The sequence below is a fragment of the Sminthopsis crassicaudata genome, chromosome 2, assembly GCF_048593235.1.
Source record: "Sminthopsis crassicaudata isolate SCR6 chromosome 2, ASM4859323v1, whole genome shotgun sequence".
NCBI classification, from domain to species: Eukaryota; Metazoa; Chordata; class Mammalia; order Dasyuromorphia; family Dasyuridae; genus Sminthopsis; species Sminthopsis crassicaudata.
Genome location: NC_133618.1, coordinates 177623391 through 177649701, shown reverse-complemented (window position 1 = coordinate 177649701; position 26311 = coordinate 177623391). Strand labels below are relative to the sequence as shown.

Sequence of the window (26311 nt, the reverse complement as noted above, 5' to 3'; positions counted from 1 at the left end):
AAGGGCACAGAAGAAGAAATGAAAAGGGTGAATCTGGGAAAACTAGTCTCCATTACCTGAGTTAAAGTCTGGTCTCAGACTAGATTGTATGACTCTGGGCAAGTTAATTAACCTCTGTTTGCCTCAGTTTCCACATCTATAAACAATAGTATTTGCCCCCAGAGTGGTTGTCAGGATACAATGAAATAATTATAAAACATTTAGCATAGTACCTGGCATACAGTAAATGTTATATAAATGTCTATTAATATTATTATCATTGTTATCTATTATTTCTGCTTTTGCACTAACTATTCTTCATGTAGGGAATTATTTCCCTCCTCACCTTTCCTTTTAATTTCTTTCAAAATTCAGATAATGAGCCACTTTCTACATAAAGCTTTTCCTGATCTTTTCAACTGCTAATACATTCAACATATATATATATATATTTTTTTTGCATTCACTTGCATAAATTGCCCCCCCCCCAATAGAATGTAAACTTCTTGAGAGGAAGACTGTTTCATTTTTATTTTTGTATGCTCAGTAACTAGTATAGTGCTTGGCACATAAGTAATGTTTAATAAATTCACTGATAGAGCTGCCCATTTAATTGATCTTCAAAAAGCATAGTCTACTTCACCAACACAATGTGCACAGCATTGTCCTTTGTACTTGCTAGGAGAGCAATAAAAATTTCTTGAAGAAATTAAAGATGCTAGCACAGAGAATAATTTAGTACAACTCAACAAGCATTTGTTAAGTGCCAACTGTATACAAAACTTAAGGAATACAAAGATGAAATATGACATAGTAAGGCTAGTAGATAGTAGGGCTAGCCTACTATTAAGGATTTCTCATTACATATTACAGTTTTATTAACTATGTGAAATATAAGAAAAAGAATCAAGATATAGTACAAAGAACACTGGATAAGATACCATAAGAAGACAGATCTCTCCATTTAGTAGCAATGTGAAAATGACAACTTAAAAGGATGTAAAACCTAACAAATAGATGAACCACATTGTCAAGGTTCAGGGACCCAGTCTTAACTTACCCCATGCAGCTTCATATAAAGGCCACAGGCATTACAGACAGGCTCCCCTTCTGCATTGCGACGCCATAGTGTGGTAGTTGTGGTCTGGCAATTTGCACAGGACAGACCCACCCGACGGGAAGCAGACTGAAAAGCGAGAGCCAAAAGGTTTATTTTGTATTTTACCAAAAGAGAGATTTATCCTTAAAATGTATCTCCTTGATCAGTTTAATGGGAGGGCATCTAATCCTACAATAGCCAGTTTCCTATTATAGAACCAAAACAGCCAATAAATATGCCCAGTACAAAACAAGTTCATGTAGTCGTCCATTACATAAGTGGTGGGAAAATTCTAAGGAAGGATATAATGTTTTGAGTGGAAGCATGGTATGCAGAAAGACTATTGAATTTTGGAGTCAAAGTGCCTAAGTCCTGCTAATTACTCAAGTGATCTAAGTCCCCATTCCTCATCCCTACATTGAGGGAATTGGATTATATGACTCTAAGATCCCTTCTAGATAGATTTATCATTTTACAGTCACAGGTTATTTCACTGAGTCATAAAACCAGAATCTTCTAGTAGATAACTAGGCTACTTTTCAGATAAAACTGAAATTTAGAAAGCTATGGAAACAACTTTCATTTATAAAAGCTAGAAGATACAACTTTAGTGTTACTAATGAGCACTAAAGAGAGCAGAAACTGACCAAAGGGGAAAGTTAGCATGATTTGAAAAATGTATAATAGGGGTTTGGAGCATGTGCAAATGTCATTGGTTTGCAAAGATTTCATCATTCCTGTAAAAATTCTGGAAGCTCACTTCTGGGTGACTAGAATCCTGGAGTATGTTAGACATTATGCTATTATATTTCCATATACCTGAGAACAATCCTTTTCCATGGTTGCATAATCTCAGCTCTATAGCTGAAATTATTGATATTTTAAATTTTATTATTTTGTTTAGGAATATTTTATCATTAGAATGTTAATTTTTTCAGAACTTACAAAAATTATGCACAACTTTGAAGGAATATCAATATCTACTATTTTAATGAGGCTTTGAGGCACTCCAAGATCATTTAAGATGGAAATATCCACATGGGAGACAACAGGAACTTGCTCCTGGAAGAAAAAAAAGTTCTGTTTTCTCCCATCACCAAGGTAGAAACAGTCCTTTCCATAGGTTGGTAGCTGGAACAGGCTATATCTTTAGAAGTACCATATTGGTACAATCTCTGTCTCTTTGTCTTTCTCGCGATCACCAAAGACATGAAGGTTCCTTTTACTCACAGCATAGGAGCCATACTAAGCTGGGAAGGGGAGAAGAGGGCTACTTTCCCCCCACCCCATATCCAACACCACCCTCTCCAAGAATTAGAATTTTTAATCTGTTTCATCCATCCTTTTCAGTTCTAGGCACAGGAGCTAGATAAAGTCTCTGGGTTTGTACGTAAGTCATGGTGACCCTGGGAACAGGACTACAGGGCAGATATTGTTGCCAGCCCAGTAGGGAATCTCTGAGAAGTCAGAATGACCAGGATTCAAACCCAAGGGGAGGTTGGACTATGGTATCTACCCATTCTGACCTGAATTCTACTAAGAACCTAATTGCTTTCCTTTTTTCCAAAAACTGAGATGTGTAGGGGATTATATTCTCCCTTGACCCCCTCCACCCCCCTGACAGATATTGGGAAGGGGTATATTTGTAGTCTAGCTGTACCTTTGAAGTTATTTCTTTGTAAAAGCTAATGTTACTGTTAAGTGGGCAAATGGAACTGGGATACATGAGACCCCTAAAACTGAGCAAACATAAAACAATAAGGGATAGAGCCAGTGGCAGAGATTAGCTACTCCTAAACCACCTAGGAATATTGTAGAACCAAAGGGAGGGCTGAAATATAACATCTGGCTCTCAGGCAGTGAGGACCAGGGTACTTGCTGTTTATACCATATTTTGTTTAACTAAAATAGCATTTCAGTTGTGAAAACAAACTCCTATTACAAAAACTAATCACAATCTTTATTGGATCTGAGTTGCATATACAAATATATTAATGAAGTCTTAATGAAACAATATTATACACAGAAAAAAATACTGATTTCTAGATAGTTTGGCAAATATTTATGTAGTTTCTTTTTTTCTATGGAAAACATTTTACAGAAGTTCTAACTTACATTAAGCATAGTTAAAGAGAAAGTCTAGCTGCCAAAATGCTGCTTAAAAGTTAACAAGTGACTTCTCTGAAATATTAAACAAAATAGATTTTCTGGACTAGCTTTTATATTTTCTAGTGGGCCCTCTGGTGCCATAAAGAAGAACAGCTTCACAGAAAACTGGGAAATAATAATAGCCAGGGTTTTGGGTAAAGGCCTTATTTCTAAAAATATATAGAGAACTGAGTCAAATTTATAAGAATACAAGTCATTCTCCAATTAATAGATCATCAAAGGATATGAATAGACAATTTTCAGAAGAAGAAATTAAAACCATTTATAGTAATATGAAAAAATGCTCTAAATTACTATTGATTAGAGAAATCCAAATTAAAACAACCTTGAGGTACCATCTCATACCTATCAGATTGATTAAAATTACAGAAAAAGATAATGATAAATGTAGAAGAGAATGTGGGAAAACTGGGAACACTAATCCATTACTGATGGAGTTGTGAGCTGATCCCACCATTCTGGAAAACAATTAGTGGATAGAGCACCAGCCTTGAATTCAGGAGGACCCGAGTTCAAATGTAGTCTCAGATACTTAACACTTCCTAGCTGTGTGACCCTGGGCAAGTCACTTAACCCAGGCTCAGGGGAAAAAAAAAAAAAAAAAAAAAAAAAAAAAAAACTGTGCTTGTCTTTTAATCCAGCACTAGGTCTATATTCCCAAGAGATCATAAAAGAAGGAAAAGGACCTACATGTGCAAAAATGTTTGTAGCAGCTCTTTTGGTGGTGGCAAAGAATTGGAAAATGAATAGATATCCAATCAATTGGAGAATGGCTGAATAAGTTGTGGTATATGAAATGCAATGGAATATTATTATTCTATGAGAAATGGTAAACTGACTGATTTCAGAAAAGCCTGGAAAAACTTACATGAACTGATGCTGACTGAAATGAGTGGAACCAGGAAAACATTGTACATTTAATCAGCAATATTGTATGATGATCAACTATAATAGCCTTAGCTCTTCTCAGCAATATAATAATCTAAGACAATTCCAATAAACTTTGGATAGAAAATGCCATTGGCATCCAGAGAGAGCAGATTGAAACATACTATTTTCACCTTTTTTCTTTCTCATAGTTTTTCTCTTTTGTTGGGATTTTTCTTTTCCAATATGACTCATATGGAAATATGTTTAAAATTAATTTACATGTATAATCTACATCAGATTGCTTGCTGTCTTGGGAAGAGGGGAGGTGAGGGAGGAGAGAGAAAAAACAAATTGGAACTTAAAATCTTACAAAAATGAATGTTGAAAACCATCTTTACATGTGATTGGAAAAATAATATACTATTAAGATTACAAACAATAACAACAGATAACATCTTTAGTGCAATTTCCCTTAGTCTTGCTTGTCTTTTTGGCAGTGGTATCACAGGAGTATAAAGAGAGTTAAGAATCTAGGATTTATATTTCAAATTAAACAGTGAATGAAAGTAAATGATCTATAGATCTGCATGTGAAATAGATTAATTTATAGTTAATTACTGATAAAACATAATTTTACAGTGAAATAGCTTGACTTATCAGGTAATAACAATTGTTAAAGTCACTTGGCATTTTTTTCACAAGCTAATTAAACATGAAAAATGCTTATAAAATGTGAACAATTATTTGTTATGTTTTAATATTCTAAAATTCAGGTAATAACTTTGATTTCTTTTTGAATATCGAAGTTAAGAAGACCATGTTTCAGGATTCTAAATCATTTATATTTTTGTGAAAATAAAATCCAAAGTGTCTACATTAAATTTCAAAATGTTGACAAATAGAAAAATGTATAATTTAATTCTATCACTTTTTCATTGGGAATTGTGTAATTTAAAATTTTTATTTTTTTAATTATTTAAGCAGCAATTCAAAATGCCATAGATTTTCAAGCCAGTTATTTTTATAAACTAGTTGTTATTGTAACTGTTTCTCATAGAGAGCTGCAAATACACATTAACAGCCAAACTATATGGTGCCAGCAACTAATACAATGTCTAGTGTGGCATTAAGGGATACTAGAGGAAAGAGTTGGTCAGCAATCTGATGGCATCTTTAAATCAGCCTGACAACATTTGTGGTAGTTCCCCTCCTCCCTACATTTGTGTCTGAGGGTAAGACATGTATCTCATACTTTGTAGTAAGGGGGAAGGTTCTGAGGACTAGTCCTCACCTTGTTTCCCCCCCTACTCCTTCAGGCTTTGAGGCAGTTATAATTTCCAAGATTGTGGTATCATAGCTCTGATTCTATATCCCCCAACTATGAAAGGGACTGTCTCTGGGGACTTATAAATCTTCCTTTTGTGGAACTATATGTTGTTTAGGATGACATTATAATTTTTAAGAGAAGCTAATCCCCTGAAATGCAAATTGCCTCTTTACATTGGAAGAAATTCATTCTGAGGTCTGTCTCTTTCAGATTTACACCTCTACTCTTCAAGGTTTTGCTTTGTCTTTTTGGGATGAGGATCTCCCCTTCCCCCAACCCAATTATACTTATTCCTTTTATTTCTATTTTCCTATAAGCCCCATACTTATTGAGAGACTAAAAGAACAATGATTTCTTCACTATTCACAAGTTGGTAGGAGTGAAACATGTCCCCTCAATATATCCTTCCTCCTCACTTATATAACTCTCCACTTTCATATTTTATCCTATAAAAAGATATGGATTCACTTATAAATTAGAGATTTTTAATTCAACTCTTTCTCCTTCTCTTTTCCTATTAAAGATTTAGCCACTTAGGTACTTTTTATCCCATAATGAGCCCTCTTTGTTCTTTTTTTTTTCTTTAACTTCACAAACTTTTTTTTTTTAATTATAGTTTTTTATTTACAAGATATATGCATGGGTAATTTTACAGCATTGACAATTGCCAAGCCTTTTGTTCCAATTTTTCCCCTCCTTCCTCTTTCCCCCCTCCCCCAGATGGCAGGTTGACCAATACATGTTACATATGTTAAAGTATAAATTAAATACAATATATGTATACATGTCCAAACAGTTATTTTGCTGTACAAAAAGAATCGGACTTCACAAACGCTTTTTAAAGAACATAAACATAAAAGACATATAAACATGAGGTAATATTAAAATTATTTAGTCTTTTCGTGTTAATTGTACTAGTAATATTTGTTTCACTTAACTCCCCCATAAAGATTCTAAGGAGAGGGCATCCTAACATTTTTTTTTTTTGGTATTACAGTCCTTTGGATTGTGGTAAATGAAGCCTTTGGACCCTCAACTCCTTTGTAAAAATTTTATTGTTATGCTATATTTTTACATTACAAACATTTACAGATAAGTCCCATACCACAGACACTGAAGTAACATCAATAATAAACATATATGCATCAAAACAATGGGGGAACCAAATTTCTAAAAGGAAAAGTTAAATGCAGGAATAGATAGTAAAATTATACTAGTGCAGGATCTCAATTTTCCTTTCCCAGAACTAAACAAATCTAATTGTAAAATAAATTAAATAAGAAATGAATAGAATTTTAGAAAAAATTAGATAAGATAGACCTCTAGGGGCAGCTAGGTGGCACAGTGGATAGAGCACCAGCCTTGAATTCAGGAGGACCCGAGTTCAAATATGAACTCAGACACATAACACTTCCTAGCTGTGTGACCCTGGGCAGGTCACTTAACCCCAGCCTCAGAAAAAGGAAAAAAAAAAAAAAAAAAAAGATAAGATAGACCTCTAGAGAAAATTGAATGGGACTAGTCTCACTTTGTGAGGTCTATAACAAAGTAAAACAGTTTAGTAAAACAAATGACATAGTGATCTCATCTGAAAGGGCAGATAACATTTCAAATCTGTAGCAATGCCTCATCTCTCAATTTAAAAAAATCTGTTTTCTCTCCTCCTACCCAAAATCCATTTTTTTAAAAAGGGAGAAATAAATTCCTTGCAATAGATTATTTTAATAGAGCCAAGCAAAATAAATTCTCTCAATGGCTGCATACAAACATATCATTCTATACCCTAAATCCATCATTTCTTAGATTTTAAATAAAATTATGCATGTATAATATATATGGTTTATATTACGTATGATTGGTATATAAATTTTAAGCATCAAAAATCTCCTTCCCCCTTCCTTCTCTAGCCATTAAGATTGTTAACATGTTAAAATCATGTACAGTCAAACAAAACAAATTTCCAAAATATATGCTTCATTTTGTAGCATGAGTGGATGGATAGTATGTTTCTTCATTAGTCCTCTAAAATTGTGGTTGGCCATTTTGATGATCAGAATCTCTCATTCTTTTATAGTTATTCATCTTTACCATACTGCTATCATTATAAAAATGGTTCCAGTCTGTTTACTTCACTCTATATCAGTTCTTCCCAGTTTTCTCTGAAAGAATCTCTATCATTTCTTACAAGACAAGAGTATTGCATAACATTTATATACCATAACTTGTCTAGTCATTGTATGGGCACTCTCACTCAGATTCCTATTCTGATACCTCAAAAGGAGCTATAAATGTTTTTGTACATCCTTAGAGTTTGTTTTGTTCAGGATTAATATCTCCCCTCTTCCCCTATCATTTAGTCTTTTCTCTAATTCCACTTAGACATTCCTTCTCTCCTTTCCCTCCTATTCCCTGTTGAGTGAAATGTATTTCTATAGCTTATTGTTCAGTCATTTCAGTCAGATCCAACCTTTTATGACCCCATTTGGGGTTTTCTTGGCAAAGGTGTTGGGGTGGTTTGCCATTTCATTCTCTATCTCATTTTACAGATGAGGAAGCTGAGGCTAACATTAAGTGACTTGCCCAGGTTACAGGTAGTTAGCATTTGGGGGCATATTTGAACTCAGGAATATGAATCTTCCTGACTTCAGACACAATACCCAATCTACCACAATACCACCTAACTGCACACATTTCTGTACCTACTATATTCTTCCCTTCTTTCACCAGTTCAGAAGAGAATAGGTTCAAATATCAGCAGTTAACATTATCTCCTCTTTCATCTTTATATAGATGTATATTTGCACACCCTGATTACATGAGATGATTTCCCCTTATTTTCCTTTTCCTCTCCTTCCTCTATGAGTCTTAGTGATGTTAAGGTTCAAGGGAGAACTTTCTGACATGTCTTATCTCCCCAGATTTATATAGTTTTCTCTTTATTTAAATAGTCCTTTATAATCTTTGTGATTTTTTATTTTCTGTGTATGACAAAATTTCTCCATAACCCTAATCATTTTTTTAAAAATCAGGAATGCTTACAAGTTCTCTATTTCATTAGAGATCAATTTTCCTCCTGTGGGATTACACTCAATTTTGCTGCATATGGTTGTAAGCCTATACTTTTGATTCCTGGAATATCATGTTCTAAACTCTGTTTTTATAGTAGTGGCTGCCACATTATGAATAATTCAGACTGTGGCTCTTTGGTACTTGGACTGTTTCTTTTTGGCCACTTTCAGTGTTTTTTTCTTGACCTGGAAGCTCTGAAATTTGATTAGAATATTTCTGGGAGTGTTCATTTTGAGGTTACCAGTGTATCCTTTTTATTTCTAGTTTATCCTCTAGTTCTAAAAACCATGGGAAGTTTTATTTTATGATTTCTTGAAATATGATGTCTAGACTCTTTTATGGTCATGATGTTCAGTGATTCTTAAGTTTTTTTCTTTGATCTGTTTTCCAGATAAGTTGTTTTTGTTTGAAGATGCTTTGAATTTTATTCTATTGTTTCAGTCTTTTAACTTTACAAAACTTTCTTCTTGTTTCTTGGAGTTATTGTCTTTTTTTATTTAATCCATTCTAATTTTCAGGAAGATTATTGCTTGGAGAAAAATCTGTGCCTTCTGTACTAAGATATTAATTCACTATCCAATTCTTTTTTCCATATCTCTCATTACTTTTCCTCTAGTGCTCTTATTTCATTTGTAAAAGCATTTACAACTTTAACAAAGTTGCAGGATACCAGATAAATCCACATAAATCATCAGCATTTTTATATGTTACCAGCAAAGTCCAGCAGCAAGAGATTCAAAAAGAAGTTTCATTTAAAATAGCTGTAGATAATATAAAATATTTGGGAATCTATTTGCCAAGACAAAATTAGGAACTATATGAACACAATTACAAAGCACTTTCCACACAAAATTAGATCTAAATAATTGGGAAAATATCAAGTGCTCATGGTTAGGTCAAGCTAATATAATAAAAATGACAATTCTACCTTATTCAATGCTATACCAATCAAACTGACAAAAAATTACTTTACAAAGACAGAAGAAATAATAACAAAGTTCACGTAGAAGAACAAAAGGTCAAGGGAATTAATGGGGAAAAAAATGCAAATGAAAATGACCTAGCTGTATCTGATCTAAAATTATATTATAAAGCAGTGGTCATCAAAACCATTTGGTACTGGCTAAGAAATAGTTGATCAGTGGAATAAGTTAGGTTCATAAAACACAATAGTCAATGACTGTAGTAATCTAATATTTGATAAAACCCAAAGACCATAGTTTCTGGGATAAGAACTCACTATTTGATTTAAAAAAAATTTTTTTTTCTGGAAAAATTGGAAAATAGTATCAAAGAAACTAGGCATTCACCAATAGCTAACATTGTATACCAAGATAAGGTCAAAGTGGGTTCATGATTTAGATATAAAGAGTGATACTATAAGCAAATTAGAAGATCAAAGGATAGTCTACTTCTCACATCTGAGGAGAAGGGAAGAATTTATGGCCAAAGGAGAACTAGAGAAGATTATGAAATGCAAAATGGAAACTTTTGATTATATTAAGTTAAAAAGCTTTTGTACAAACAAAACCAATGCAGACAAGATTAAAAGGGAAGCAGAAAAATGGGAGGGAAAAGTTTTATATCCAAGGGTTCTGATAAAGGTCTCATTTTTAAAATATGTAGAGAATTGACTCAAATGATATGAACAATTTTCAGATGATGAAATTAAAACTTTTTTAATCATATGAAATCATATGAAAAAATGCTCTAAATCACTATTGATCAGAGAAATGAAAATTAAGACTACTCTGAGATACCACTTATATTGGCAAAAATGACAAGTTTCCATTAGTCACCTAGGAAGATCTGCTGGTTCAGGGTGGTAGAACTGCACAATATCCTTTAGTTTGGGATTCCTGACCTAATTTATTCTGTTTCTGATTTCAGATGAAGCCTGAAAGGGGAATTGGAAGCCTATTCTGCTTGTAAATTCTTAGACACATTATACTTGCTAATTTTCCCCTATCTTCCAACTTATATTGTCCTTATCAATTTGGGCTTCTGTCCCCTTTCCTCCAACATGCTCAAAATGGTTTCAGACCAGGTCAAAAGTCAGCAATATATAAAAGACTTGTCTCTCCTTTCAAAGGGACTCTGTGACCTCTTTTTTTGGGAAGAGAAGTGGGGGACTTTGGGTAAATAATGTCATATAAACTGACAAATCACCATGTTAACTGGTATAATTAACTGTTGTTGTTTTTTTAATTTGTAGAGCAATAGGAAGTATATTCAAAAATGGCTATAAAGAAAAAACAAAAAATACCAATGAAACTTATTTTTTTTTAAAAGGAAGGAAGTAAATTAGGACATTAGGTGAAAGCAAAAATAAAATGGTGGTGTTAGAACTACAACATAAAAGATATGCAGCAATAAATAGGGAGAAATATGCACAACAAGCTACCACATGTTCCCTAGTCACTATTCCTAATCCCTATCTTGAATGAATGCATACTTCAAGGATCTAGAAGTTCATCAATGTTGGCCCATCCACTACTGACACAGATTGCAATATTCTCATGCATTAGCAAACAGTTTTTCTGAGTTTCTGTGGCTAAAAGAGTTTACCATTAGGAAGCCAACCCTCTCCTGCTATACTTGATTAGGTTGGTCCTTAGACCAGACACATACTTAAATCTTGGTAAGATCATCCAGAGTTTGTGTTTCAATTTTTTAGCCTAACTAGGCTAACAGTAAATAGGACAAGTTGACCAAATCCCACCCATTGCTGTTTTTGTATGTTCTATATGTTTTTAAACAATTTAAAATATGATAAAAAGACTCTTAAAAAACATAAAAACAATTCTTAATTTGCCTGCTTATACAAAAGCAGGCATTAGGTTGAATTGGCCAGGCCCATAGTTTGATGAGTTGACCCTTGGCCTAGTCTTTGAGAACCCAAGGTCAAATCAATTTCATGTCAAAAAAAAAAAAAAAAAAAAAAAGATTCCACACTGAACTTATATATATTAGGTTAAAAAATATTGATGTTGATTAAAGCAGAATTAAAACAACAACAACAAACAAAAAAAACCATTTCTCCTTCCTTTTGGTATCTCCCTCTTCTCCTATCACAATAAATGAAACTGGTTTAATTTGGCACAAATTCTTCATAGTTAAATAGTTAAACAGTCCCTTTTGACACCCTAAACATCAAACAATTAGTAGCACACATTTTAATAGTAATTCTGTAAAGGTTCCAAAAATAAAGCACAGAACTAATAGTTGCTCCCCGGAGTGCTGAACTTAGGGAAGTGTGCTAGGGGACTTCAGGAGATGTCACTTACCAGACGACGTTGTGGCTTGATAAGAGGCCGGTTGATGCCATTCATCTTGTGGTAGAGCCCACAGGCATTACATAAGTAATGACCGGTCCCATCTCGCCTCCAGAGAGGGGTAGACATGGCCCCACAGTTGACACATTCTCGACCTTCAGAGAAGTCATCAAACATATCTGTTGGGAAAAAAGTGGAGAAAAATGCAGAAGTTAATTTTCCTCCAAATTGGTCTTATGTCTAAGAACCTAAGAAGCATAATCTCAATATGATTTATTTTAAAGGGTTTAAATCACTTTAAACACAAACTCATTACCACGACAGAGAGAACAACATATCAAGATAGTAAGTCAGTATTTATCTTTTAGACAATGGAAGTAGCAGTACGTAGACCATCAATTTAAAGTCTGAAGTCCAGCGCTGGGACCATGGACACATGTGTGTGGGGGTAGTTTTACATATATTTATATATATGATATCTTTATTTTCCCTCTAGGATTTATGAGTGTGGATTCCACTGGAAACTTAACACAGTCATGCTAAGGATGAGTTGGGGAAAGGACTCCATCCGGAGTGTGTTTAATTATTTTCTCTTTTAGTTTCACTATGTCTAATAAACTCTGTAATCACCATATGCTGATTGCGTCCTGTGAATGAATAAGGATATTCACAGTAAAGGAAAGTCCAAGTGTCGAGTAGAAATAGTAGCTTTTCCTCAAAAACAAACAAATAAATGCAAATCCCAGCAGTCTTTCATCTCCTAAATTTTTCTGTCTCTCACTATAAATTCAGGACCCAACCAATGTGGTTTTTAATTTATCCAGCTGGCCAGAGCTGCTCAACTTGACAATGCAAAAGTCCACGTGGGGAAACTTTGAAATACCACCTGTCTGGGTTCTTGAGTATATCACCACCTGGTGGACAAATTATGTTTTGCACACTCCATTCTTAATATCTCTATGAGGCACAAGAAAGACAAGCTGATAAAAGTAGCTACCTACGGCCACTGCTATCGTGTCACAAGTACATACGAAATATTTACAAGCATCACAATAGAAGTCACTAAGACTATATAAACACATCTTCATACACACACATTAAAACCCAGTATATACTATTATACCTTGCTAGGCATATACCCCAAGAGAAAGAAAAAAGCATACTGATAGTGATGCTTTCTGTAGTAATAAAGAACTGGAAATTTTATGCTAATTTATTTAGGAATAGCTAGACAAATTGTAATATGTGATATTAGTGTGTTGTAAGAAATGACCAATATGAAAAATTCAGAGAAATTTGATATTTACATGAACTTATTAGAATAAGCAAAAGCAAGAGAAAAAACTACATAACTTGGATCAATGTAGTCACTTATGACATCTTGATAAAGAAGCATGACACCTTCCTTTCTGCAGAGTACAAGGAATGAACCACATATTTTCAGACATAGTCAATGTTGATTTGTTTTGCTTAAACATTGTTTTTGTTTTGTTTTGTTTTTACAAGAAAGATATTAATGGGAGGGTCAAAATGATATTAATTTAATATAACTTTTTTGTTGTTGTTTTGCTGAGGCAATCGGAATTGTGACTAGCCCAAGGTCACACAGCTAGAAAGTGTTAAGTGTCTAAGGTTGGATTCAGGTCCTCCTGACTTCAGGGCTAGGGCTTTATCCACTGTCACTTAGCTGCCCCTTAAATTAATAAACTTAAAAAAAAATTTTTGCTATACAACATTCCCAATAAGTGATCTTTAGACATTGTTTAAGTACCCGGAAGGGATGAAGAACTTATTATCTTTTAAAAATTCATTAACAATTGAGAGTTTTGAGTTACCTGTACTGTTTGTATTGGCCAGACACTCAAGCTCTGACAATTTTTTCTTTTCCATTTAATTTATTTTATTTATTCTCAGTTTAACAGCTACCAAAACTTCAAATACACAAAAATATACTAGTTGCATCTGTCTACTTTATTGATAGCTTTCTCTAATTATTAAGAACTTTTTTATATAGTTTCCTTGTTTGTAACTTGTTTCCTTGTAACTATCACCCACTGGTTTCCTTGTCTTTCTTCTAGTCCCCCACCCCCATCTCCACCAAAGCTGCCTTTTGTTCCTTCAAGCCCTAATTAAAAACAAAACAAAACCCTCTTCTTTCAAAGACTATATGATGATCCTATCATTTATTTGAATCAGAGCCACAGTTTGGAAGGTTTGGTTCATCCAAAAGAAAATGCTTGGGTCTTAACTCTGGGTAGTGAATCAAATCAGTCACTTGCACCTGCAAACCAAGTCAGTCAGTGTCCAACCAGGTAAATACCAGGCAGGTGTGAATGGTTGTTTGCTTATTCTGTTTGTGCACATCACAGTCACAAGGCTGGCTATTTTTGCACCTGTACTACACTGTGAACCTTCTACCAAGGTCAGCTACCTCTCAGGAAATGAGGCAACTCACCAGAAGCTATAGCTTTCCAGAATCAAATTTCTCAGCCTTGGAAGCTTGCCCAAGATAGTAGAGGGAGGAAAGAGCAGGCATAAAATGAGCACCAGCCACCAGTCTTATGGATGGATAATCATACCTTCTATCATTTGGATCCTTGCATGGGCTCCGCTACTCTTCACAATTCTACTGGGCTTACTTTGTCTACATATTTACTTATAACTGTACCTGTTGTTTCCCCTAATAGAATGTAAGTTCTTTGAAGGTAGGACCTATTATGTTTTTTGTTTTGTTTGTTTTGTATTTCTGAACATCTGCTAATATATTCCTATTGATTGATTGGTTCCTTCCATGGAAAATAAACTGCCATGGTTGAAAGAGATGATCTTGTAGCATAAAATCTGTTCGCAGATATAGGCTCTGCTTTTCACTACATGGGAGACCATGAAATATTTTAATTTACTCTCTGAGCTTCATTTTCCTCCCTATAAAGCAAAGCAAATGATCCGTTAGTGCTAAGATTCTCTGACTGATTCTACATATTTCAAGCCACTCAGTAAAAGCAGGAGTGGCAGTGGCCACAGGAGGGCTCCCCAGCCACACAAATGAATAAAACAGACATTCTTTCCAGAACACAACCTTCTTTTTTAAGGGAGTTACTAGAAACACACAAATCATGGAATCTCAGAGCTAAGAAGTTAGAGGCAACATATCCTAATGTTCTAATTTTATAGAGAGGAGACTAAGAACCAGAGGCAAGCAACTTGCCCAGGACGGCAGAGTTGGGGCTATATCAGCTAGGAATGAGTCCCTGCTGCCCATTCCTCTCTCTTCACATCTTTTTAGTTTTCTCTTTCCTGAAGATCTGTGGACTGGAAATAACTTTCTTGTATCACAATAAATCACACTGGTTTAACATGGCACAAATTCTTCATAAATAGTGAATAAATAATCTTTGATTCTTTGAACAAAGCAATAACTTTCTTTCAAACAGCCACCTCTAACTGACCTTTCAGAACTGATTTCACTTAGATGTTTTTTTAAGACTTGAAGCTTTTTGGGCAATTTGGAATAGTGGACTTGGGCTCAAAATTGACCTAGAATGCAATTTATAGAACATCTATAATTTAACCATTCTGAGCCTCAATTTCCTCATCTTTAAAATGATGGAGTTGGATTAGATAGTCTCTTAGGTCTGTTTCAGCTCTACAGCTGTGATTCTAAAGTCGACATTGAAAGTCATGTCATGTACTGCTTATAAAATGGTTTGGGTCCAAGGGTTTAAAAAAAAAAAAAAACCTTAAGTTAATTCATCTTTGATAAGGAAAAAAAAATTGAGTATAAGGTAGGAGGCAGGCACAGTGAAGTGAGAAGAATATTTATCCCCCAGGGACTTTCTTTGAGAAGCCAGGCCCCAGGAAAAACTACACTAAACTTATCACCAAAAATGAGTCTTAAATCTGAGAATTAAGATTTTCCTATTACCTTGGTTGTTAGAATCCTGTTCTCCTGGCTGATTATATCTTTTATTTTGTAGCTATCCATTTGATAGCTTTTTTTTGTTTGTTTCCTTTCTTTGTTAATATGATATAGTCAACTAATAAAAGGGTTCTTGACCTGGGATCTATGGATTATCACAGACTTCTAGGACAGATTTCAGGATATACATGGACTTGGGTGGGAAAAAATAATCTGACTGCAATTTAACATTCCCTTAAATTTAAAAACTTTATTTTGAGGAGTCCATAGTCTTCACCAGACTGCCAAAACAAGATTATATTCTAATAGAAGCTAGTGGAATATAAGTTTCTCAAGAATAGGGACTGTCTGTCATGATTTTCTGCATTTCTATTCCTTGTACTTATTGTACATGTTAAGGATTTTTTTTCTTTTTTTTTAATTTTATTTTATTATAATTTTTTGACAGTACATATGCATGGGTAATTTTTTTTTTTTTTACATTATCCCTTGTACTCACTTCTTTCCCAAATTTTCCCCTCCCTCCCTCTCCCCTCTCCCGTAGATGACAGGCAATCCCATACATGTTACATGTATTACAGCATAGGATTTTTTTTTAATGCTTGTTTTTCAAAAAATAATTAGGTTCAAAAGTGTAATTTTTCTTTTATGATTGGCATATGTTGGTAGATGAGGCGGGACAGAATAGAGTCAAAGCTAGGTCCAGAGCAGAGACTTAGGAAAGGGCAATCAGAAATTAGGAGATGAGAAGTACAGGGATAGAAGAGGGATTCTTAGAACTACAATAAGAAAAGAACAGATTTCATAATGTAAATTTACTATCCTGGAGAGAAAAGGGGGAAGAAAGGGTAATATATCTGCACAATAGGTGGCTAATAATGATCAAATTAGATTAGAGGTCTTTAGGAGTCAGCTGTAGCCCCAGTGGGGCCCACTCTTCTCAACGTAGGGTCTACTCTCCAGACCAGTCAGAAATTCTCTTGATTTATTTGTACACAACTTCTCCCAGCTGTAATTTTCCTTAAATAAAATGAGCCCTTTAGCAACTCCACAGGCCAGAAAGCTAATGTTGAAGAGTCCTGCACATGAGAGCCCAGAGAGTATTGTGTGTTCTTGGTTCCAAACTCTGCAACTATTATACCGGTTTGAACCATGATGTCATAACTTTTTGTGACTTGGCTATCTCATAAAAGGCATGGCAGTTCAGTTTTTCCATAGGGCATTGATATTTTCATAGTGACCTGTGAATTCACCCTACTAGGACAGATTTAAGTAAGCAGCTGTGACCTGTTTTCTCTGAAGATTCTACCTAATTCTTGGCATCAAGGGAATTTGCCCCGGCCTATTTTTATGGAGGTAGTCCATCTAGCCCTGGAGTTGGGTTAACATTATCCCCAGATAGGGCGGGGGTGGGGGTGGGACTCATAACTAGCCTCGTAAAGTGCTTTGCAAATAGAAGGAAAAACTTACAACAATGGCAATAAAGTGCTTTGCAAACATTAAACTTGATAACAATGATGGATTATAATTAGGAGGCTGGGGGGAGGGGGGCACCTGATAGACCTTTGTGCTCTGGTGGAAAAGAAAGAGGGGTGGAGATTTAGGAAGCTGTCCTTTTTTCAACCCATTCTTATGACCTATGACCCACCACCAGAAAGCCCCGTCTGTGTTTGTTTAATACAAGATTGTAGGCAGGGAATCGGCACCAGCATTGATAGTCAACACAGGTAAAGTCAGAGAGGCACAACTGACAAAGAATGTTAATTAATGACCACTGCAGTGGTCAGGGAAGGGCCCACAAGGAATCAATCACTGAGTAAGTTTACTGGACCCAGACCACCTAATCCCTCAGATGTGGATTTCCCCCTTGACATTTACTACTTTTTTTCTGCCTCATCCCCAACTAGAAGCACCCCCCTAAAAAAAAAATGTCCAATTTGACAAGAATTTCTGTACAGTTCTGTGCTTAATGCTTAGGAATATATACAGGGAAATGACATGGAATTCAAATGTATACAAATACATTCAACTGCATAAGAGTGACATAGAATCAGGTACAAAGTTATCAATTAATCAACATACATTTTTAACGTAACTACCATATTTTGGGTGCTTCAATATGGATCCAGCGCAGTACAAAGGCAAGAGTGAAATAATCCCTGTCCTCAAGGAGCTTATCTTCTATAGGGGAAGAAAGCATGCATACACATGTACACACACACACCCATTGTATGCTACATATTATGTATAAATACAAAATGGGATGAGGAAGTAGCAGATTGTACAAATATCTGAAAAAAGATTATAGAACAAACCAGAATCTCTGTCCAAGGAGTGTCTATCATCTTCCTTCTCTGAAAACAAGATCTGAGGCAAGCTCTTCACACTGCCTTCTAAAACCCTATCCTTACATATTTTCCCACCATCTGACCAACTTGGGAGTGAGCTCACTTGGCCTCTGAAATAGGCTGTAAGAAGAAAATGGTAACAGAGAAAAATGAAAGGTTAAAAATAGAGGAATTAAATCCTAAAGTGACTTTGGGTCCTCTATTCAATCAAATTGGCCTGCTGACTGATCTTTGTACATGACATTTCATCTCAATCTTCCATGCCTTTGTAAAGATGGAATGTACTTTTTCATCCCTACCAACTTTCCCAAAGTGTAGCTCAGGTCTCACATCCTATACCAGGCCTTTCTTGGTCTTCTCTCCCCCCAAAGTTATTGTTACTTTTTCCTTCTGGAAATTACTTTGTGTTTTTGTTTTGTTTTGTTTTATTGGCTTACTAATGTACATGTTATATCTCCCCATTAGAAAAATCTCCTTGAAGGTAGGGGTATTTATAACCCCATGCCTCACATAGTATCTTATACATGGCAGACACTTAATAGATGTTTGTTGAATTGAATTGAATTTATGCTAAACCAATAGGGAACCATTAAAGGCTTCTAATCATTAATGATATAATTAGACTTGTTCCCTAAGAAAATTATTTTGGCAACTGTATGAAGGATGGGGTAGGGAGGAAAGGACTGAGGAAGCTTACTCTAATTGGCTAGGCTAGAATGATGAAAACCTAAACTAGGGACATGGCTGCCTGTGTTAAAGGAAAAATACAGATGAAAGACTTGACAAATCAATTTGGGGGCAGGAAGGGGTTGAGAAAGAAAGAAGAATCAAAGATTACTCTGAGGTTTGAGCCTTGGCTACTCTGAATTTGGTGTCGTGTTGAAGATAGGGACTATTTTAGGGGAGAGGAGGGTTATTATATCCCCAGTTCAGCACCTGGCACATAGTATGCACTTAGTAAATGTTTATTGACTTGCCTTCTGCATAAGGAAATTTCAAGGAGCAAGAAGATGTAAAGTTCAGAATGAGACAAGTTGAGTCTGAGTCTTTAACAGGGCATTTATAATGCCGGATATTCATATGGGTATGGCCATTAACCATTTGGACATGCAGGAATAGATTTCTGCAGAGAGATTAGGATATAGAATGATCACTAACCCTTTGAGGCAGATGAGATCAAATTGGGGGAGTGGGGCCCTTGAAGGATGATAAAATAAGGAAGGAGGCAGCAAAGAATCAGAAGACCAAGTTCAAATCCTGCATCTGACGTTTAATACTTGTGTGACTACAAGAAAGTCCCTTAACTTGCTCTATCTGTTCAACTATAATGAAGAAACTGGGCTAGACAGTCCTTCCAGTTTTAAGTTCTTTGCCTAGTAGCCAGGGCTTAATTTTAAGAGCACATCTGGAGCCTGCAGTGCAGAACAATCTTGAGTACTAGAAAAACCTCTTTCCAGCCCTGAGATTTTAGTTCTCTGGGCTTTGTCAAGCTAGGCTCTAAGCTGCATGGGTCCTGAGATTTGTGTGATGTGAAAGAAAGGGAGGAGACAACACATACAGTGCCCAGACATATGTTGATAAAAACACATTTTTTAAAGAAGCCTTTGGCTGCCAAACAGAAGCTACTACAAGCAAACCTGGCTGCAGTCAGAGCTTTGCCCCTGTGTCTCTGCTGATAGACAGAATGAGGAATTTATCCAGAGGCTTGTCTGCTGAATGGAAGTGGCAGTGAATTTGACAGATGTGGAAAGAAATATAGAGAGGGAGATCAGTTTTTTCCCAGACTCAGGAAAACAAAGGTCAAGTTTGTTCAGATGCAAGGTATAGGGATATTAGGATCCATAATAAGTTAGCATAGTGTAGCAAAAAGCATATTGAATTTAGTCAGAAAACTTTTAAATCCCAGCTCAGCTGTATGTGGACATAAACAATTTCCCCAGAGCTCTCTTTCCTATGGAAATATTAATACCTGGACTACCAAAAATACAGGGTTATTATGGGAGAAAATTGCTTTGTATACAACTTGTAATTGTTATTACCAGTTGCCAAGAACCCAGTGATAACTGGAAGTTGATGGAATTTGTGCCTTCTCTTCCCATTCTGAGGTCAGGATGACCTCTGTATTTGTTTCCCTTGTGATAAAAAATTAAAGTAAATATATTAATGAGAATGGCATCATGGTATAATGAATATAGAAGGACCTTGGAGGCTCTTCCCCATAGTCACAGACCTTGTTTTAAGTCCTTCCATTTTCACAAACTAGCTGTAGGACCCTAAGCAAGTCAGTCAATTTCTCAGGGATCCAGGTAGCATATTGAGACTAGAAATTGCAGAGCAGGTGCTCATCTGCATGGATAGAAGTTCCTTGCTGGGAGCTCCCATTACCAAAGAAATCATAGTCCCAGATAGAATACACAAATATAATTTGAATATGGTTTACATGTAATTTAATATATATTAATATACCTTTGTTATATAACAATTGGTTAAGTACTTAAGCCAGGACTCCTCTAGGAGTAGTGCTCTTTAGTAAGTTAGATGTTTTATTTCCCCAGTGATAGTAAATTGTGTGATGGCAGAAACTATCTTATAACTCAACTCCTCATATGCAATGCCCAGCATCACACATATACGTATGTGTTCAATGAATGTGCTTTGAGGAGTCAGTCACATTGCTTTCCTTACTATTTTTCTCCCTACTTTCCTTATGTCCAAAAAGTCCTATTAATTTTACCAATGTAATATCTCTTGTAATTTCTCTTTCCTTTGCTCTGACACTGCAATCATTCTGGCATAGACTTTCAATCAACTCATGCCTGGATTTTTATAATATCCTTTTTGTGGATCCCTTTGTCTCTCCCTATACCAGTCCATCTCCCACTTAGCTAGTCCTATCTGTCTGATTACTAGGAATTTTCATTGGTTGTTCTTATACCTCAAATTTTCTTCTTCCTCACCTATGTCTCCTTGATTGTCTAACTTTCTTCAAGTTCCAGCTAAAAACTTCACCTTCTATAAGAAGCTTTTCCTGATTCCTTTTAATTGCAGTTTCTTCCCTTTGCTGTTTAACTCCAATTTATCCTGTCCTTATCTTGTTTGTATAAACTTGTTTGCCTGTTTTCTGTCTACCTCCAATACACTCTGAGCTTCTTGAAAACAGGGATCATTTTTTTTTTTTTTGCTTTTCCTTGTATACCAGGTCCTTAGCACAGTGCTTTGCATATATTAGGTGTTTAATAAATGTTTGTTGATCTGAGGTACCACTTCACACTAATCAGATTAGCTGAAATGACAGAAAAGAAAAATGATAAATGTTGGAGGGCATGTGGAAAAATTGGGACTCTAGTGCACCATTGTGTGAACTGATCCAACTATTCTGAAGAGCAATTTGGAACAATGCCCGAAGGCTATCAAACTTTGATCCTATAATACCACTATTAGATCTGTATCCCAAAGGAATTTTTTTTTTTTTAAAGAAAGATCTACTTGTACAAAAATGACTATAGCAGCTTTTTTTTTTTTTTTTTTTTTTTTTTGTGCTGGCAAAGAAGTGGAAATTGAGGGGACACCTATCAATTAGGGAATGAAATGCTATTGTGCTATAAGAAATGATAAGCAAACAGATTTCAGAAAAATCTAATAAGACTTACATGGAAAGTGAAATGAGCAGAACCAGGAAAACATTATACAGAGTAACAGCAATATTATATGATAATCAACTATGAATAGCAGCAATACAGTCATCTAAGACAATTCCAAAGTACTCATGATGAAAATGCATCTATATCCAGGGAAAGAATGATGCAGTATGTATGCAGATCAAAGCATACTATTTTCACTTAAAAAAAATATATAGTCTGTTTCTTCTTTTATAACATGATTAAAATGGAAATATACTTTACATGTTTGCACATATTTAACATATATAAAATTGCTTATCATCTTAGGGATGAGGAAGAAGAGGAAGAGAGAAATCTGAAACTCAAAATTTTAAAAAATGAAAATTCAAATTTATCTTTCCATGTAACTGGGGGGAAGGGAGAACTATTAAAAATGCTTGTTGATCATTACTGTTTCAGAAAGTCACATTTATAGGTTGAGTATCACCAAGAAAGACCAAGATGTTAACACTGCTTTTTTTTCCTGAGCCTGGGGTTAAGTGACTTGCCCAGGGTCACACAGCTAGGAAGAGTTAAGTGTCTGAGATCAGATTTGAACTCCGGTCCTCCTGAATTCAAGGCTGGTGCTCTATCCACTGCGCCACCTAGCTGCCCCCAAGATGTTAACACTGAAGAGTCTAAGAGACCTCTTCTCATTTTTTGGGAAACTTAGTATTTTATTTTTTGTTCTGAAATTAACACCCCAAATATACAAACTTTCCGTATGCAAAGTAGAATATAAAAAGAGAATTGTTTATGAAATCATGAACATTCCATATAGCTTGCTTTTTTAAAAAAAGTATATAATAATTGTGTATATAGTATAATCAGTGCTTCCTTCTGAAATGCCTTCTGATCTTTTACATGCACTTTAAACATTTAAAACTAATTCAATAAGATTTTAAAAAATTTTCTACCCTCATCTTCATTTTGTTAGCTCCCATCCCTTCCTTCCTCTCCACTAAAAAACAAAACAAATAAACAATCTTAAAGATAAATCAACATAGTGGTCATGTCTAAAAATGCAGGCCTTTTTTCACACTGAGTCCATCAACAAAGAAACTAGCTGCAAAGATCCTTGTCTTTCCCTGCCCCAGTTCCCCTAGTTATGTCTTCTTCTTTTAGCAGCCTCTCTCCCCTTTAAAGGAAAGAAGTGATAAGAGAAGGAATGTGTTAATATCAGGGTTTAAAACTGACTGTGTCTTCTTTTTTCTCCTCACTCCGATCCCAAGCACTGGTTCTTAAATTTCTTTCCTTTTCCTTTTAAGATCTAATTAACCCCTTCCCTTTTCCCATCCCCACTTATTTCTCTATTGAATTTGCTATATTTTGACATCAAACTCTGTGTGTATATAGGTGTGTTCAAACTCTCTTGTTGAGAGTTGGGTTCAGAATTGTATGAAATTCATCTCCCATCTTTTTCTCATGTTTGTACACTTCTCTTCTTACTCTAAATTAGTCCTACTCCTTTTTTTCTCTTTTATATCATAGTGTGTTCCTTTTACCCTCATTTTTCTTTCCTTTCTTAAAACCATCAGAGTAGAACCAGTTCGTCCCAAGTTCTTTGTCTCATTTAACTACCTCAATGCCCTTTGAAGATAGTACTAACATTCTTAAGGGACACCTTTTTGGCAATGATATTCCTAGGACTTTTCCTTCTAGGGCTCAATGATCAGTGGAGTTCTTTTCTTTTTACTTTGATTTTGTTTCTAATAGATATGGCTAGTTTTCATTTATGAATTCTGGAAATATGTTTAAGCATTTTTTTCATAATTTTTTTTAAGGATATTCAATGATTCTTAAAATAAATTGATCTGTTCTCCAGGTCAGTTGTTTTTATTAGCATATACATTATATTTTCTTCTTTTTCCAATTTTGATTTTGTTCTATTTCTTGCTGTCTCATGAAGTCACTGATTTCAGTTTGATCTATTCTTATTTTCAGGGAGTCCAAACATGGGTAAAAGTTACCACTTTCTAAAGTATTGTTTCTGGTTCTTCAGAATTTTGATTTAATTTTTTATTAATTTTTTTGCTTTATAGCTGATGACAATGCCCAGATTCAGGAGATGGAGTTTCTTGAGGTAGGAACAAGGAGACCAGTATCATTGTACAAAAGAGTGCATTAGAGTGAGTAAAGTGTAAAAAGACTAGAAAGATAGGAGGGCAAAGGGTATGAAGGTCTCTTAATGCCAAACAAAGAAATTTCTAGTTGATCCTGGAGCTGATAGGAAGCCATTGGAGTTTATTGAATAGGGGAAGATCAATTTGACAAATGAGTGGAAGATCAACCAGAGTGGGTAAAGACCAGAGGCAGAGGGATGAATCAGAAGACTTTTGCAAAAATCCCCACAGAAGAAAGATGAGAAATAATGAGGAGTTAAGGATGATAACTAGGCTTTGAATCCAAATATCTAAGAGAATGATGGGGCTTTCAACAAAAATATATGAAAGTTCAGTTTTAGACATGAATTTAAAATGTCTACAGCAATCCAGGTTGAGATTCTAATGGGCAGTTGGAGATGTGAGCCTCTTAGACATCAAGAAAGAGGTTGGAGCTGGATAAACAGATCTGAGAATCATCTGTTTGGAGATGATAATTGAACAATAGCAGCTGATGAGATTTCCACTTGAAATAGTATGTATTAAGAAAATGAGATAGTTAAAGACAAAGTCTGGAAACACAATCATAGTTAATGGGTATGGCCTAAACAAAGATTCAACAAAAGAGATTGAGGAGTAATCAAACAGGAAAGAAATGACAAGAAAACTTGAAGAGAGGATCAAGAAGAGAATGACAGACTATATCAAAAGGATGCAGAAAGGTCAAGAAGATATGTATTGAAAAAAGAGTATTAGATTTGGTAATTAAGAGATCGTTGGTAACTTCTGACTTCAGATGAGGTTGGAAAGAAGACTACAGAATTGTGTGAGAGGAAGAAAGTAGAGGTTCCAGATTGTAAAAGGCCTTTTTTTAAATGTGTCTGACAAGGAAAGAGAGGAGAAATATAGGACAGTAACCACAGACAATGGATTAATCAAGTAAAGGTTTTTGAAGATAAGGGAAACATGAGCATGTTTGTAGGCAGAAGAGCCATAGCTAGCAGTCAAAGAGAGATTAAAGATTAGTGAGAGTGTTGATGATAGAAGGAGGAAATCTGCTAGAAGATGGGATGAAATTGGATCAAGTGTTCAAGTAGAGGTTTGCCTCGGTGAGAAGGGACAGTTCTTCTTGTGTTGAAGATAGAGGAAACCTGAGATAAGAAAAAGGGAAGGCAGAAGTCTCTACAAATAGCCTGTTTTTGTTTTTTTGTTTTTGTTTTTTTAAGCAAAAAATAAGGCAATATTCTCAACTTTTTTTTTTTTTTAAACTTGTTATGGAATGAAGAAACAAACCCAGAAAGAATCGTGTGGTTTTCCCATGTGTCAAACAACTACTTAATATGAGAGCTGAGACTAGAATCCAAGATTTCATATTTGAGCTGTTTTGGATTAGTAGTAGGGCCCTATTGGGATGGGAAAGATTAGACCCTCTACCTTAAGGGTCCTCATAAAACCATAGTCTAATAGCAAAAGAGCCTTTTTCTGGGCATTCACATGATTTTTCAACTGAATGGAGATTTGCTCTCCCATCATTCCATGGCACAACCCATAGAATAATTGCTCACAGATTCCATATGTATGTACAAAGGGGTAGGAGTAGGAGAGAACTTGTTATAGTCATTTGGGAACATCTGGTTTTCTTCTTTTTTTTTTGCACCAGAAATAGGGATTGACTTACCAAGTAGCAAATTTGTCATGGATTTAGCCGTATTCCCTCCACTTAGTTTCTTTTTTTATTCAATACTTTTTCTTTCTTCTTTTATTCTTTTCTTCCTTTCTTTGTTCCCCTTCCTTCATTCCTTTTTTCTCTCTCTCTGTTTCTGTCTCTCTTTAATTAAAGACTGAGTCTCCCTGTTTCACCTAGGTTGAAAGTATAGGGGCTGACTATTCAAGGGCCTACTCTCCCACTGATTGACACAGGAGCTTTGATCTGCTCAGTTTCTAATCTATGCCAGTTTTCTTTTTAGACTACCTATTTTCCTCTCCCCCCAACTCTCACCCTTTTTAATGCTGATATCAAATCAGATTAACCCCTCATGAACTTCAAAGTTCAAGAGTTCTGCTTGTTTCAGCCTCCTTGATGCCTAGGCTTACTGCTGTACACCACTATTCTCAACTCACTATTTAATTTTATTTAAACAAATGCTGAGAATCTTCTCCATAAAAGCAAATTCCTGTGTGCAACTCTGGTAATACAAAGATGGAAAATGACATAGTTCTTGACATCAATATCTGACATTCTATATAGAGGGAGGGGGAATGTGATGTATAGTTTACCTCAGTGGATCTTCGATCTCTGATGACATTGATGGCAACCTACTCACATACTCTCATCTTGATTCTTATCCTTGAAATATACACAAATAAATATGATGCAAAGTGTTAACATATGGGTGGCATAGTGAAGAGACTGTTGTATTTGGAATCAGAATGATCTGGATTCAAATCCTGCCATCTATGGGTTGTCTAGAGATGTTACATAATTTTCCTCATCT

General features: G+C 35.2%; 1 protein-coding gene across 4 annotated transcripts in view; it reads right to left on the bottom strand.

Annotated features, from left to right (window-relative positions):
- The window catches only part of GATA4 (GATA binding protein 4), a 105553-nt gene that overhangs the window by 5802 nt on the left and 73440 nt on the right, over nt 1-26311 (bottom strand). For all 4 annotated transcript variants that reach the window (XM_074287926.1, XM_074287927.1, XM_074287924.1 and 1 more), the window contains 2 exons: nt 11801-11967; nt 1040-1165 (listed from right to left, as the gene is read on the bottom strand). In XM_074287926.1, the coding sequence (XP_074144027.1) occupies nt 1040-1165; nt 11801-11967 (293 nt within the window). The remainder of the gene's footprint in view (nt 1-1039; nt 1166-11800; nt 11968-26311) is intronic.